Source organism: Opisthorchis viverrini (assembly GCF_000715545.1).
Source record: "Opisthorchis viverrini unplaced genomic scaffold opera_v5_28, whole genome shotgun sequence".
Classification (NCBI taxonomy): domain Eukaryota; kingdom Metazoa; phylum Platyhelminthes; class Trematoda; order Opisthorchiida; family Opisthorchiidae; genus Opisthorchis; species Opisthorchis viverrini.
In genome coordinates this window covers 566,688-579,441 of record NW_008751684.1, presented here as the reverse complement: position 1 = coordinate 579,441, position 12,754 = coordinate 566,688, and the positions used below count along the sequence as shown (strand labels likewise).

General features: G+C 47.5%; 1 protein-coding gene across 1 annotated transcript in view; it reads left to right on the top strand.

Annotated features, from left to right (window-relative positions):
• T265_12977 (hypothetical protein) overlaps positions 1-8,510 on the top strand; it is a gene marked incomplete at both ends in the record, with an annotated part of 63,559 nt that extends 55,049 nt beyond the window's left edge. The window contains one exon of the mRNA XM_009166591.1: positions 8,151-8,510. Within this exon, the coding sequence (XP_009164855.1) occupies positions 8,151-8,510 (360 nt within the window). The remainder of the gene's footprint in view (positions 1-8,150) is intronic.
• Positions 8,511-12,754: the final 4,244 nt, after the last annotated feature.

Here is a 12,754-nt window from a genome sequence, read left to right as displayed (position 1 = left end):
ACAGGTGCGAGTTGGTCCAGCCAAGTGGATCCGCCAGGCGAACAAAATCCGGCCGACAGTGCGCATCTGTCGGCCGGATTTTGTTCGCCTGGCGTATCCACTTGGCTGGACCAACTCGAGTCTCGTAGAGCAATTTGCCGCGCGGGCGAAGGATGAGTCCTGGGGTCTACATAGGTGTCTGCCGCTGTTGTCACGAACCAAGACTCTCTGGCCTTCGCTGAATGCGCGCGCAGTTGCTCCATGATGCCGGTTGAACTGTTCCTCCATTCTGGTGTTGCGGTGACCAGCCTGCTTCGTTTGTGGCCGGATAGTGTCATGCGGTGTTCGGAGCCTCCTTCGGAGCAGTGCCCCTGCTGGTGATACTCCATCAGGTGAGTTGGGGTTTGGCGTCGCTCGATATGCCAGCAGGAACCTTTGCAAAATCTCTTCCGTTGGTCCCTCCCCCTGGACTTCTGAATTGCCCGCTTGAGAGTGTCAAAAAAGCGTTCTGCTTGGCCGTTCGACTGTGGATGAAAAGGCGGTGAGCGTGTATGCGTTATGCCATCCTCCCGACAAAAGTGTGCGAACGCCGACGACGTAAACTGACTGCCGTTGTCGGGTATAATAGTCTCTGGCGTTCCAAAGTGACTGAACAATCGTCGGAGTTCTATGACTGTGATGACAGTTGTGGGGCTGTTCACCGGAAAAATTTCCGGCCATTTGCTGTAAGCGTTGACCACGACCAAAAAGTGTTGGCAACCCACTGGACCTGCGTAATCGATGTGAAAAAGAGACCAGGGTTCGGTCGGTTGCGGCCACGAGCGTAGGTAGGTTTTCACCGGCGACTTGGATGCTTCAGCGCAACGCAGGCAATATTTCGAGACTTGCTCGATCCGGGAGTCCATCAAGGGCCATTAGACATAAATCCGAGCAACGGCCTTCATCCTGTTAGTTCCCGGGTGCCCTTTGTGGAACTGATTCGGGACGGCTGGATGTAAATTCTTTGGGATGACCACACGTTCTGAAAACAACAGGCATCCATCGGCTATCGATAATGCGTCACGCCGGTTGAAGTAAGGCTTCAGTTTGTCTTTTTGGCAGGTACGCGGCCACTGATTGCGATGGTAATTTATGACTTGCTGCAGCACAGGGTCTTGGTCGGTAGCCTGGCGGACCATGTCAGCAGTCACTGGGAGGGTGCGAACCGCTTCGGATACTACACGGCTAACCTCTGGTTCCAAGGCGATTGTTGCGACCAAGGTATCTTCTGGTTCTGACCTGCCTAACACCAGAGGGATGCACAGGAAGTTGCGGAGCGTTTTACGTATCTTGGAAGTTGTATTAGTTCTGATTGTGTTGTGACATGAGGTCCATGCACGAACCTATAAAGCTCGGGTTGCGTTTGCTAACTTGAGACACCTATGCTGAATCTGAAGGGGCGTGTGTATCAAGCTACAGTACGGGCTGTTTTGTTGTATGGCTGTGAGATTTGGCCTATTCGAGCAGCGGACCTGAGACGTCTTCAGGTGTTCGACAATCGTTGTCTGAGAACCATAGCTCGTGTGGGTTGGTGTCAGCGAATCCGTAACGAGGCAGTTAGAAAGCGTGTTTTCGGTTGTGTAACGGGTACTTCCATTGAAGAATGTGTCCAGCACCAGAAGCTGCGTTGGGTGGGACATGTGTTGCCGAAAAGAGTGCTGTTTTCCATGCCCAACTCAGAGTGACGTGAACAGAGGTGGCCAACCCTTGACTTGGCAGGGGAGTATGAAGGAGATCGGTGTTGCTCGGCTCCCAGGATGGGGACCGCGTGATCCTCACTGTGCCTGGTTGGAGACACTACAAGATATGGCTGCCAACCGATGTCCGTAGCTTTTTTGTTGTCAGATTCTATCCAAATCGCCTGAGTGAATGTCTGGAGGTGTAAGCACCTCGGAATGATTGCTGTAAGGTAGCAATAGTTCTTTCCCTGTCCACCTTTACTCTTTTCTTTACAATGAGGCCTTGAAATAAATCATAGTTGCACGTCAGTGAAGCATCGGTGTTGAACAGTGATGTCCGCCAGATTTACCTGACAATCTGCTTCCCACTGGAAACAAACAAAATAGCGCCTTGCTACATCCTTGAGGTCTTTTGCGCAAAGGAGTTTTCGAAATGCCTTCTCTGAGTCAATTTGACAAACAAGCAATATTCCATCGAAATTGATGTGCGATGCGTCTGCCAAGCGTGCATACAACACTCAAGCGGGGGTTGCATCCCAAAACGACAAAGACGAAATCAACTCTTTCATATTTCCCTCTGGGTATGTCTAGTGATACGGAAAACGATTACTCGTGGAATATATGATGTTGCACTTGCACTAAGTCCCATATCTGAAGATCCTTTGATGAACTGTGCAGTCATCCAATTAACAGCCGCCTCTGCGACGTTCGGTTAACGAGCTCGATCGATTTCAGTTCGAGTCAAATTCAAAAATGGTGGGCTCCAACAGAATGAAATACTTGCGCTGAGAAGGGAACTTTCTATCGAGTTATCCGGGCTGATTCATCGAGAACGAGTCACTGACAGTGATGCCGGAGTCTGTCTCCTGAGCTTTTTAGAGTCACAAGTGGTCCGATTGGCGGCGACGCCTTATTTCATGAGGAAATTGCTTGACCTCATCCGAAATGGATGATGAGCCGCAGTCGGAATGCACGAAACTGGGAAAGTCAAATGTAGCGAAGAGCGGCGCAAAGCATGATATCGCCGTAGACTGACTTATCTAGACAAGTACAAGGAACGGAAAACGGAAAAATTCGTCTACGACCATCAGTAGATATTTGTTTTGAGTCGTCGAATCCAATGGTCCCTTAAAGTCAATGCTTAAACGTCCAAACGTCTGTGTGGCTTTAATGAGTGCACCATCAGATGGCTTGAAGAAACGTGGTTTTAATTCCGCACACGTATCACACTGACAATGAATAATAATCGTTCAGATGTAACAACATTTCGGTGCCTAGCTGCCATGCCACACGAAGGAGGCGTGAGGGCTGGGATACTGCCAGGTCGCCCAAGCCTAGACAGGGAAAGTCGAGTGGCAGATGTCGGGTTCGAACCACGGACCTCCGGGAAGTAAATTCGCACTCTAACCACTTGGACCACCCCGCACACTTTTTATCATATTCCCCTAATTCATGAGGAAGTAACATGTGCCAACTGACCCAATAGTTGAAGGATTAGGGAAACAACAATACACCAAGCAAATTACAACGATATCGGCCGAAAACCTACAGAACGAAAGACGCCAAGACCGCTTTGGTCGATAATTTAGGTCACAGCAACGGGAAACTTGACATAAACGCTGAGAGCTCTTCAGAGCCTTGGTGTTCAAATAATTTCCCACGAAAGCCTGTCGGTCTAGAGTATGCAGACGACATCGTTCCGGTCTTTGAACTGACAAAAGTCATCCCATACTGTGGGGTGCATTTTGCTCTCACAAAGCGCAAGGTTATGCCCCTGGACATGCAGTCGTTTGGCCTGGCGGACGGGTGTGGAAGCGAACGAAAAGTTCCGGTGATATCGGTGCTACCAACATTCCAGGATTCGGACCGCGTGGTCCCCACTGCGTCTGGTTAGAGACGCTGCGAGATATGACTGCCATTCAATGTCACTGGGGCTCTTGATGTCAGTTTCTATCCAAATTGCCTGATTGGGTGTCGGGAGGTGTTGGCATCTCGGAGTGATTGTGGTGGGGTTCTGATTAGTCCATTTCCCATCCATTTTTATCCGTTCCTTCGCAACATGGGTTGAAAAATAAATCACGGTTGTGCGGCAGCGAAGCATCAGTGATGAACAATGATGTTATGTTGAAAAAAAATGGTCCAGCTGTATTACCCTTTCAAGGCCTAGCTGCCATGCCACACGAAGGGGGCACGAGGGCTGGGATACTGTCAGGTTGCCGAAGCCTAGACAGGGGAAGTCGAGTGGCGGAGGTCGAGCTCAAACCACGGATCTTCCAGTCAGGAAATTCGCGCTCTAACCACTTGGGCCATCTCGCCTCCAAATATGACACTGTTTAATGGCAAGTCGGATGTCCTCTAAAGAGAACGGGAGATTCTTGGCACGAACGAAATGCATCATGCGAGTTGTTCCAGGATGGTAAGAGTTGCGTGTAAGCGTTTTAGATCCAGCTGAGATAAAGTGTTCGCACAGACACTCCGAGAGTGTTGTGAATTGGTGGACGATCGTGCAAATCTGTATCGGTCCCTCGGCTTCCTGCTCCGCCTAATGTGGTATATCAAAAGGCCCGGTAGCTCTACACAGCCCTCTATGGAGACAAAGGAAAATTATTACAACTGTGTTTATAGGGTAGCGACGGAGTGTTTCACAATGTCGTGCCAGAATTTCCGTGAGGGGGCGAGAAGCGTCGAGTCAAGGTTTAACGGATTCACAGATTGACACACAGGATCGAGGCTTTTTCCGAACTTTCCCGGGTGGGTTTTTTCTTGTCCGTCAGTGGCTGTCGTTCACCTGAAAGGCACGAGTGAAAAAAGGGTGTAGCACTGCTCTTTATGTTCTCAGCACAGGGCAGTATGCTTGTCAGTGCGAGGATTCGCATAAATAAATGTCCTACAGTGCCTTAAACTGGGTTCTAGAAGGAGCGTGGACGACCGTCGGAGGAAGGTCATTCCACGCAGCTACTACCCGAAATGATGAAAAATTATGTCTAATCAATGTGTGTGCTCTGAGCTTGAAAATTTTCTTACTATGTTCCCGCCGGGTGTTTGCTGGGTCAACGGTAAAAAACTTGTTTGCCAAGCTTTGTTCAAACAGGGCGTAAGTAAGAATTAAGTCCCCTCGGAGGCGACGGTACTCCAGGGGAAAGAGATCAAGCGTCGCCAGACGCGTTTCGACGTCTTTCGTACGTCCTTAGTAGACAACTTGGTTGGCGTACTCCAGGGCGGTCTGATTTATGCCCCATAGAGTATTTGGAAGTCCATGCGAGTAATACGGGAGAAGGTACGTCGGATCATCCGTAAAACGGCGAATGCCTTTTGGGCCGATTTCTCATGGTGTAGTGCGAAGGACAAGTTTGAGGAGACCCAGATGCCCAAATCCTTTTTGGCATCTATCCTCATGATATTTCCTGGTCCCTTTTCACTATGCATAACAAAGGCATTCGCTGAATCCCCTCCAAACGACACATGGACGCACTTTTCATCATTCAGAGGAAGGTGCCAGTCCAACGACCACTGCTTGGCAGCGTCTACATCCATTTGGAGGGCGCTGGCATTGGAACTCCAGGATTTCAAGTCGTCCGCAAAAAGTAAACATGGACTCGCAAGAACGTCTGGGAGGTCGTTGACGTAGATCAGAAACAGGAGTGGTCCCAAGACGGAGCTCTGGGGAACTCCAATGGAGACCGGCGCTGAAGAGGAGTAGGTCGAGATTATTCTCACTCGGAATGATCTGTCTGACGGGAACGCCTTGATCCAACGAAGGATTTTTCCTTGAATCCCATAAGGGTGCTTGACTCGGATTAGCTGGCATTCTGACCAATGGGTGGGTGCCTTCGTTTGGTCTGTGTCCTGCACGTGACAAAGCCGTCCAAATGAAATGGTGTTCGGTTATTAGGGACGGCTGGCCTCCGTACAGAATTGAAAGCCTAAATGTGATTCCAAGGAACTAAGACGGCCTACTTGGTCATTCATATCGCCTGAAAGGATCACAATGCCAGTGCTTTTTTCCAGACGAATGAGCCCGGATAGCTCTCTAAAGGACTGCAGTTTGTGTGGGTATAAACCAATACTATAAAACAGACGCCACCTTTTATGCCAAAGCAGTGATCTTGATTGAACTGGATAACCGGACGGTGCAAAGACGACCGTTCGCTGAAAAGCGCGTACATTTCTGGAGCTCAGTGAAGCTATCGCGCCGTATGTTCCACGAGTAATCGCTTCTGGGTCACCGGGCACGCGGAAAGAGACGTGAAAAAGATGAGTTTATCCTAGGCGTTTAGATGCACAAGCACACTTGGATCTTGTTTGCATGTTTCTGAGAAATAGATTACTAGTGTCCCACCGCCATACAACCATGTCAGTTTACGCGAACAAAGCCTCATGATGAAAAGAATGAAGAAATTTGGCGGGGAGGGTGCAGGGCTAGTCTACAACAAAAATCCAAGGGATCTGCACATTCAAAAATCAGTCAAACAGCATAGATACCATATGAACGCCACTGCTTTGTCGCCACGTCGTTCAGTGCTCCGACCAAGTAAATGGATGCTCACGTGAGTCCTTAGCCATGTCAAATTATATCCACGGGCGAGGTGGCATCCTAGAAGGCCAGTCGCACCGGCAACCCGACATTTCGTAATCTTTTTCACACTCATTTGCCAGGTCAAAAGGATTTATCCAGTGTCTAGATTTATTCGGGTGAACCATTTTACAAGCGGAACACTTGACGCCTTACTGGAAGTATATATACTTCCGATAACGACATCATAAAAGTCAACACCAAAGTGTTATCCTAGAGGGATCTGGCAGGCTTGTTTCAGATTAGGGTACGAGAGCTTCTCGACGACTTTACGAGGTACATGCAGCCTCCCTAAGCCAAACGACTCCAGGCTGACACAAATGACAACAGCAGGCCGGCCTAGACTTAAGTTCAGGCTGTTGCCTACTGCCAATCAACAAGGCACATCGGTTCGTATTGGGGTGCATTAGCCGCACGACACTCTTAGCTGCGAAGCCTTTACGAGTGGAGCAAAACGTTTTGCGCCCGACTGTTGCATTTTGTTGCCCATGTTCTCAAACCAAAAGCCATTCCAATACACACTCGTATTTCTGCAGCCCACCAAATTTCACTGCCCACTGAAGCAATCATACATCTGGTGGAATAAGTTACCGGCTTGTCTGAGAATCCAGAATGCCTGAATTGAGCTCAGAAGTTTGGGCTGGTACTCTGAAACCAATTGTCCGATCACTTATGTACATCACGGACACGCCATAGCTTTCGACAATTCAATTCCATTGTGCGAATACTGGGGGCCCTTCGCGTGGTTGACAAAACAGGTAAGTTAAGTCGTGCATTTCAAGACGAATGTAGGTGTACCAATGACCTCAAACATTCTTGCTGAGGGTTTCTTCCCGATTTTCCACAGTGAAGAGTTAGGCATTCATAAGGTTGGATAGATTGGATGATGCCCAACTGTCGACTCGAAAACAGCGGACGGCGCCGCAAAAGACAATGGGTGCTCCAAATTTATTCAGTTAGTCAATAGGAAGTGGGAAGCAGATGGATTATCTCGTGTCGGCTGTCTCAATTGCGCGGTACCCGGCGCTGCGAAATTTCTGATACGGTCTTGCATCGCCTCACCAGAACACTCCCAGAAAATCCAGAAAACGATTGCTTACACCTCTATTGAAAAGTTCATCAAGCAGAACATCAACAGTCACTTTCGAAAGGCCTTATGGTGGCGAAAGCGTAGTCGTTATCTTCTCAATCTGAACAACTGCAGTTTGTCGCCTGGTCGTTGGTTGATCACCATACCGAAACAATCATTGCGGACCTTCCCTCAATTTACCCTTCAAATATACATGTATAGACCAGATCTCGGGGCGCCTATAGTCCATAATGAGCCACTTCAAGCGGGCTGCACAGGGCGAACGCTGGAGTCCAGGCACCGATGGTGGGCGTTAGGTTGTTCCGGTCGCTCATTGCGGCGAGCATACCACACTCGCAAGGATGCGAAGAATACCAGCCGGAAACAAACGGAAATTAGTTGATTGACTACCCAAATAAAAGGCAGCATTTCTTCATTGACCGCATTATCCTGGACATCGCGCTTTCCATTTCCCGATTATCCAGCGCCAATTTCATCCCGGCAGGGACAATGGTACTCCGGTCCTACTACTGCACAAAGCATCTCAATGGATTACGGGCGAAGCAGATACGAATAGGATGTTGGCAGGCAGGAGCGTCGACCTCTCTCGACGATTTATTAGCTTTCTCTAGGGTGGCACATAGGTATCTGAAGCACTCAGACAATCAGCTTCATACACCCTCCAGTCGAAAACCACCTGCAAGCGACATGGGGGACGCCCGTAACTGGAGGTGCGAGTCCACCCACCCATGAGCAAAGCTCAAGCAACTGACTGGCTTGACCACTGAACTATAACCAACTACCACCATAGCCGCATAGTCCAATAGAGAAAGCTTGTGGACTGCATGTGGTGGGTGCGTTTCGGTTGCGGCTTCCGTTGTCTGTCTTTGTTTCCACTTTTGCGCTCTTGTCCGCTACCATGATCAGTCGTGAAACACAATTCTCACGACGTTTCATTCATGGATCCACTGAATCACAGAATGATACACAGGATCGAGGCTTTCACCCGAGTTTCCTGGATCGGTTTTGCTCTTGTCGTCATACGGCTACTTTCGCTCGAAAGCCACAAGCAAAAAAGAGCGTGGCACAAAATTTAACGTTCTCAGCGTGGGGCAGCAAGCTTGCAAGCGCGGTGATTCACATAAAATTGTCTAATATCGCTTTGAAGTAGATACTGGGCGTAACGTCAACAACCTTCGGGGGAAGGTTGTTTCGCGTAGCAACTAGTCGAAGTGGGAAAATATATTGCCCGATAAAATTTTGCGCTCTGAGCTTGCAAACCCTCTTCCACGTCCCCCGGTGTGTTAGCTGGGTCAACAGTGAGAAGCCTATTTACCAGACGCAAGACGCGTTTCGTAGTCCACAGACTTAGGGCCGGCAACTGTTTCCTGCAGCCCGTTGGACACGCTCTAAAAGGAATACGTCCTGAGTAGACAGCTTGGTTGGCATAACCAAGAAGCGGTCTGACGTAGACGTATCTGGAAATAAGTCAGAGTGATACAGGTGAAGGTGCATCAAATCATCCGTAGAATGGATGGTCCTTTTTGAGCCTACCTTTTATGGTGCAGTGAGATGGACGTGTTTGAAGACACCCAGATGAGTAATCATTTTGGCATCTATTCTTCTGATGTCTTCTGGTCCATTCGCAACATCCACCAAAGGGCGTTCCCTGAGTCTCCTCCGAATGATATATGGGCGCACTCTTCGTAATTCAGGGTAAAGTGCCTGTCCGATAGCCACTGCTTTGCAGCATCAGCATCCGTTTGGAGCGCTCGCGCGTCGGAACTGCGGGAAGAAAATTGGCATACGCCTAAAAGAACATCTAGAAGGTCGTTGACGGGGAACAGAAACAGAAGTGATCCCAACACAGAGCTTTGGAGAACACCGATGGAGACAGGAATCGGAGGAGAATGGGTCAAGCATGCTTTCACTACGAATGACGACAACGCCTTCATTTAGCGCAAAATTGACCCTTGAATCCAGTAAGCCTCAAGATTGTGGGACAACGGGGCGTGCGGGACTCTATCGAATGCTTTTGAGAAGTCGAGAGACGTGTCATCCGATATGAGTCCCTCGTCCTTGGCTTGGGATAAGCTGTCCATAAATGTGAGTATGCTCGTCGCACAAGAACGGTTTGGAAGAAATCCGTGTTGAACTCGAGATATCAAGCAGTTGGCAACGGGGTGATTCAGGATGGATTGCTTAGGAATGCGTTCCATCGAATTGCACGGCATGCAAGTGAGGCCTATTGGCCTGTAACTGCCTAACGATTGTAGGTCACCGGTTTAGAAGATTGGGGTTAAAATCGCTTTCTCTCAGGCAAGCAGCATTTAACCACAAGAAAGTCAGGTTTGTCGGCATCCGCCCCATAAGGTTTAATATAAAAAATGTCTGAAATGTGAATTTATTGCTAACCACACATTGGAGGGAACGGGGGAGATAGTCATAATGAGGCTGAGTGATGTGAAGCAGATCGGTGAATAGAATTTTTCTATCTGTGGACGTCTTTTTTAATGTTAACTAAACTTGGGAATTTAACATGCGTATATGTTGTCATACTGTACAGGTGCCCATCATCCGCAGAGCGCTGTCAGCTGCAACGATTTCATAAGTGGAGTAAAACTTTCTACGCCAAAATGTTGCATTTTGTCGCGTATGTGCGCAAAACAAAAGCCGACCAAATCTAATTTCATATTTATGCAGTGCACCAAATTTCATTGTTCACTGAAGCAACCACGCCTCTGGCTGAAAAGTCTTATGGAATAATTTTCCAGCATCACCAAGACCTCGGGATGCCTAAACGAGGCTTGAAAGTTTGGATTGGTAATTTCAACTCAACTGCTTGATTGCCTTAGACCTTACCTTTCGAAAATTCAATTAGATTGTACGAATACTGGGCACCCATTGTACATATTCCAAGCGAGTTCGAACGAGGCTCTCCAGAATACATTCCCGGAGTTACTTTTGAAAACTTCCTCTCCTGATTTAACTATCCAGTATCCGGCATTCTCTGTGCAATGCATATAGTTTTAAGTCGTACTTTACCTGTGCCGCTCACTGGAAATAGCCCAAATCCTTTTAGGCAAAAATATTGGGGCTTCAAACTTTCAAATTCTAGGTTGAATTAGTCTAATCCGTTTGTGCGGTTTGATGATATAGCAGTCTATTTAAGTGAGCGAAATTTCAAGGTCATCGATCACTACTGATTCGCCTTTCACTAGCGGTTCACGCGAGGGAGCACAAAATCAAACCTTAAAATATTGTAGCATTGTAACCTCATTAGATACCTTTAACAGGATGCCTTTTAGAAATTTCACACCGTAAAATAGTGGAATAACTCATGCGTGCGTGAAAACCCTCAAACGCAAAAAATATGTCAATTTGCTAGGCGAACTTCGACACAAAACACATTCCGGAAAACTCGCCCCCATTTGGTATCAAAAATGAAAAGAGTTTGGTGCACTGTGCAGTTCTGATGGTAGTATGCACCTCTGTGGATAATCTCTAATGTCTGATGTGCACAAGTGATTGGTAGACAGCGCAATGCATGATAATTAACCGCACCACAATGTCCTTCCTGTTGGTAATAATTGTGCTCCTCAAACAGATTACGTCATCAGGCTCAACCACATCGGCGGAAAATGTGGCCAACCATTGCCTGCTATCATGCTACCTAGGCTAATCATCATTAACGTTAGGCCTGTTTCTACGTGCGACGGTGATCATAAAGCCCAAGATTTGCACAGTAACCTGATCCAACGACCAACAAGTGTCCCCCACACTCCTATGTTTTCACGTTCTTACCCACCTTGGCTACTTATAGTAACTGCCGGTCCAGTATCAATGGACGCACATGATTAAGAAGCTCCAACTATATATTATAGCCCAATCCAATGACTAGAGACGGTCGCTCCTATTCCTACATGCCGACGGTTGCAAATCTTATACCTGAAAATACAAAACCACTCTCGGCAAATTATGCTTCCATTTATTGATCGCATCAGTGCAAACGTAACGTGTGGTCAACCCAGCTCTCGTTTCAGGGAAGCCGCTTTAGCTCGATAGCGTTTGTTAAAGGAAAAATCTATAATCAGTTACAACTGATGTGCTTCTTCAGAACTATCGTTTAAAACACAGCTCAACAAAGCTATAGTGGTTAACTTACCAAGTACCTACTAAATCCCGTTGTCCACAACTCTCGATTACTGTCCGCGCAATTGCTAAAGTCTTAATAATCGCTCAATTAGACCTGTTAGCGAAAATGAGGGAGCCCTATGTACACCGATGAGTTTATAAGGAGATTCAGTGATCAAATGCATCATTGGACGCGGCGAATTTGAAGAAAAATGGTATATACAAGTCAGTCATAAGATCAAGTGGTACAGACCCAAGACTTAGTACCAAAGGACCGCAAACGTGCGTCCATGAATGCAACTATGGCGGAGATCCAATAAGTGAGCGGGTAATTGGTATCAAATCTGCTCATTAAGCGCACCAGATAATAACATCACTTTACTTCTGCTTGCTGATACCGATACCATGTAGCTTAATTAAATAGGAAGCTCCCTCGTCCTCGTGAGACCCTGTAACCGCTCCATACTTGACCACAGTAGCAGTCTCAACAACTGGGGATTTCATTCTGAAAGGCCATCAGCCAACGCGCTTGCGTTTATGTATCGACATTTCTGTAATCTTCAGCATCTGGTGGAGTACACTGCAGACCATCGTAGACTGAGAGAGATAACTGGAGTCTACACACCGACTAATAGTTCGTCACATATACCCTCGATTGGATTGGTAGTTTTGAAACAGAAGAAACCTCCGGGGAAATCCCACGTCGCTCAAGCGTAAACATTTTTGTTTGTTCAGGCGTGCGTTGACGGAGTGGTTGTAACGCAATCACCTTGCATGTCAGATGTCCGGAGTTCAAATCCTGGCACGGAGATTTGATAAGCACTGCTGACGAGCTCTAATAAGAGAAAAGCTCTAGTCCGGTGCTTTCCTTCGGTGTGGAATCACCCGAATGATCATGCCAGAACAGGAGAATGACCGTTCAAACAAGAGTGGTGTGAAGTTCAACGGCATCCAAAGTCTCCTAAAAAGCAGGGATTTGCACATGGGCTTTACACTCCGAATAGTAAACATGTGGTGTAGGTCCTGCCCGAGGATATCTTCAAAAGGACGTATACTGAGACTACTGTCCACGTTGCTTTTAAAGATTGGTCTAACATGTTACAGTTGACAAGTGGGGTGAGATGTTTATGGTGGATGAGTAGAGAAGACTTAGAAACCGGTGATCCATTCTATTTGCAGTGTGGTAAGGTAAGGGACAAGAGAGATTTAAGCGCACGGAATTAACCGATTGTTACATTTATTGCGCAAACGGTGATCGTAAGTCGCGGTTGAGAATAACTC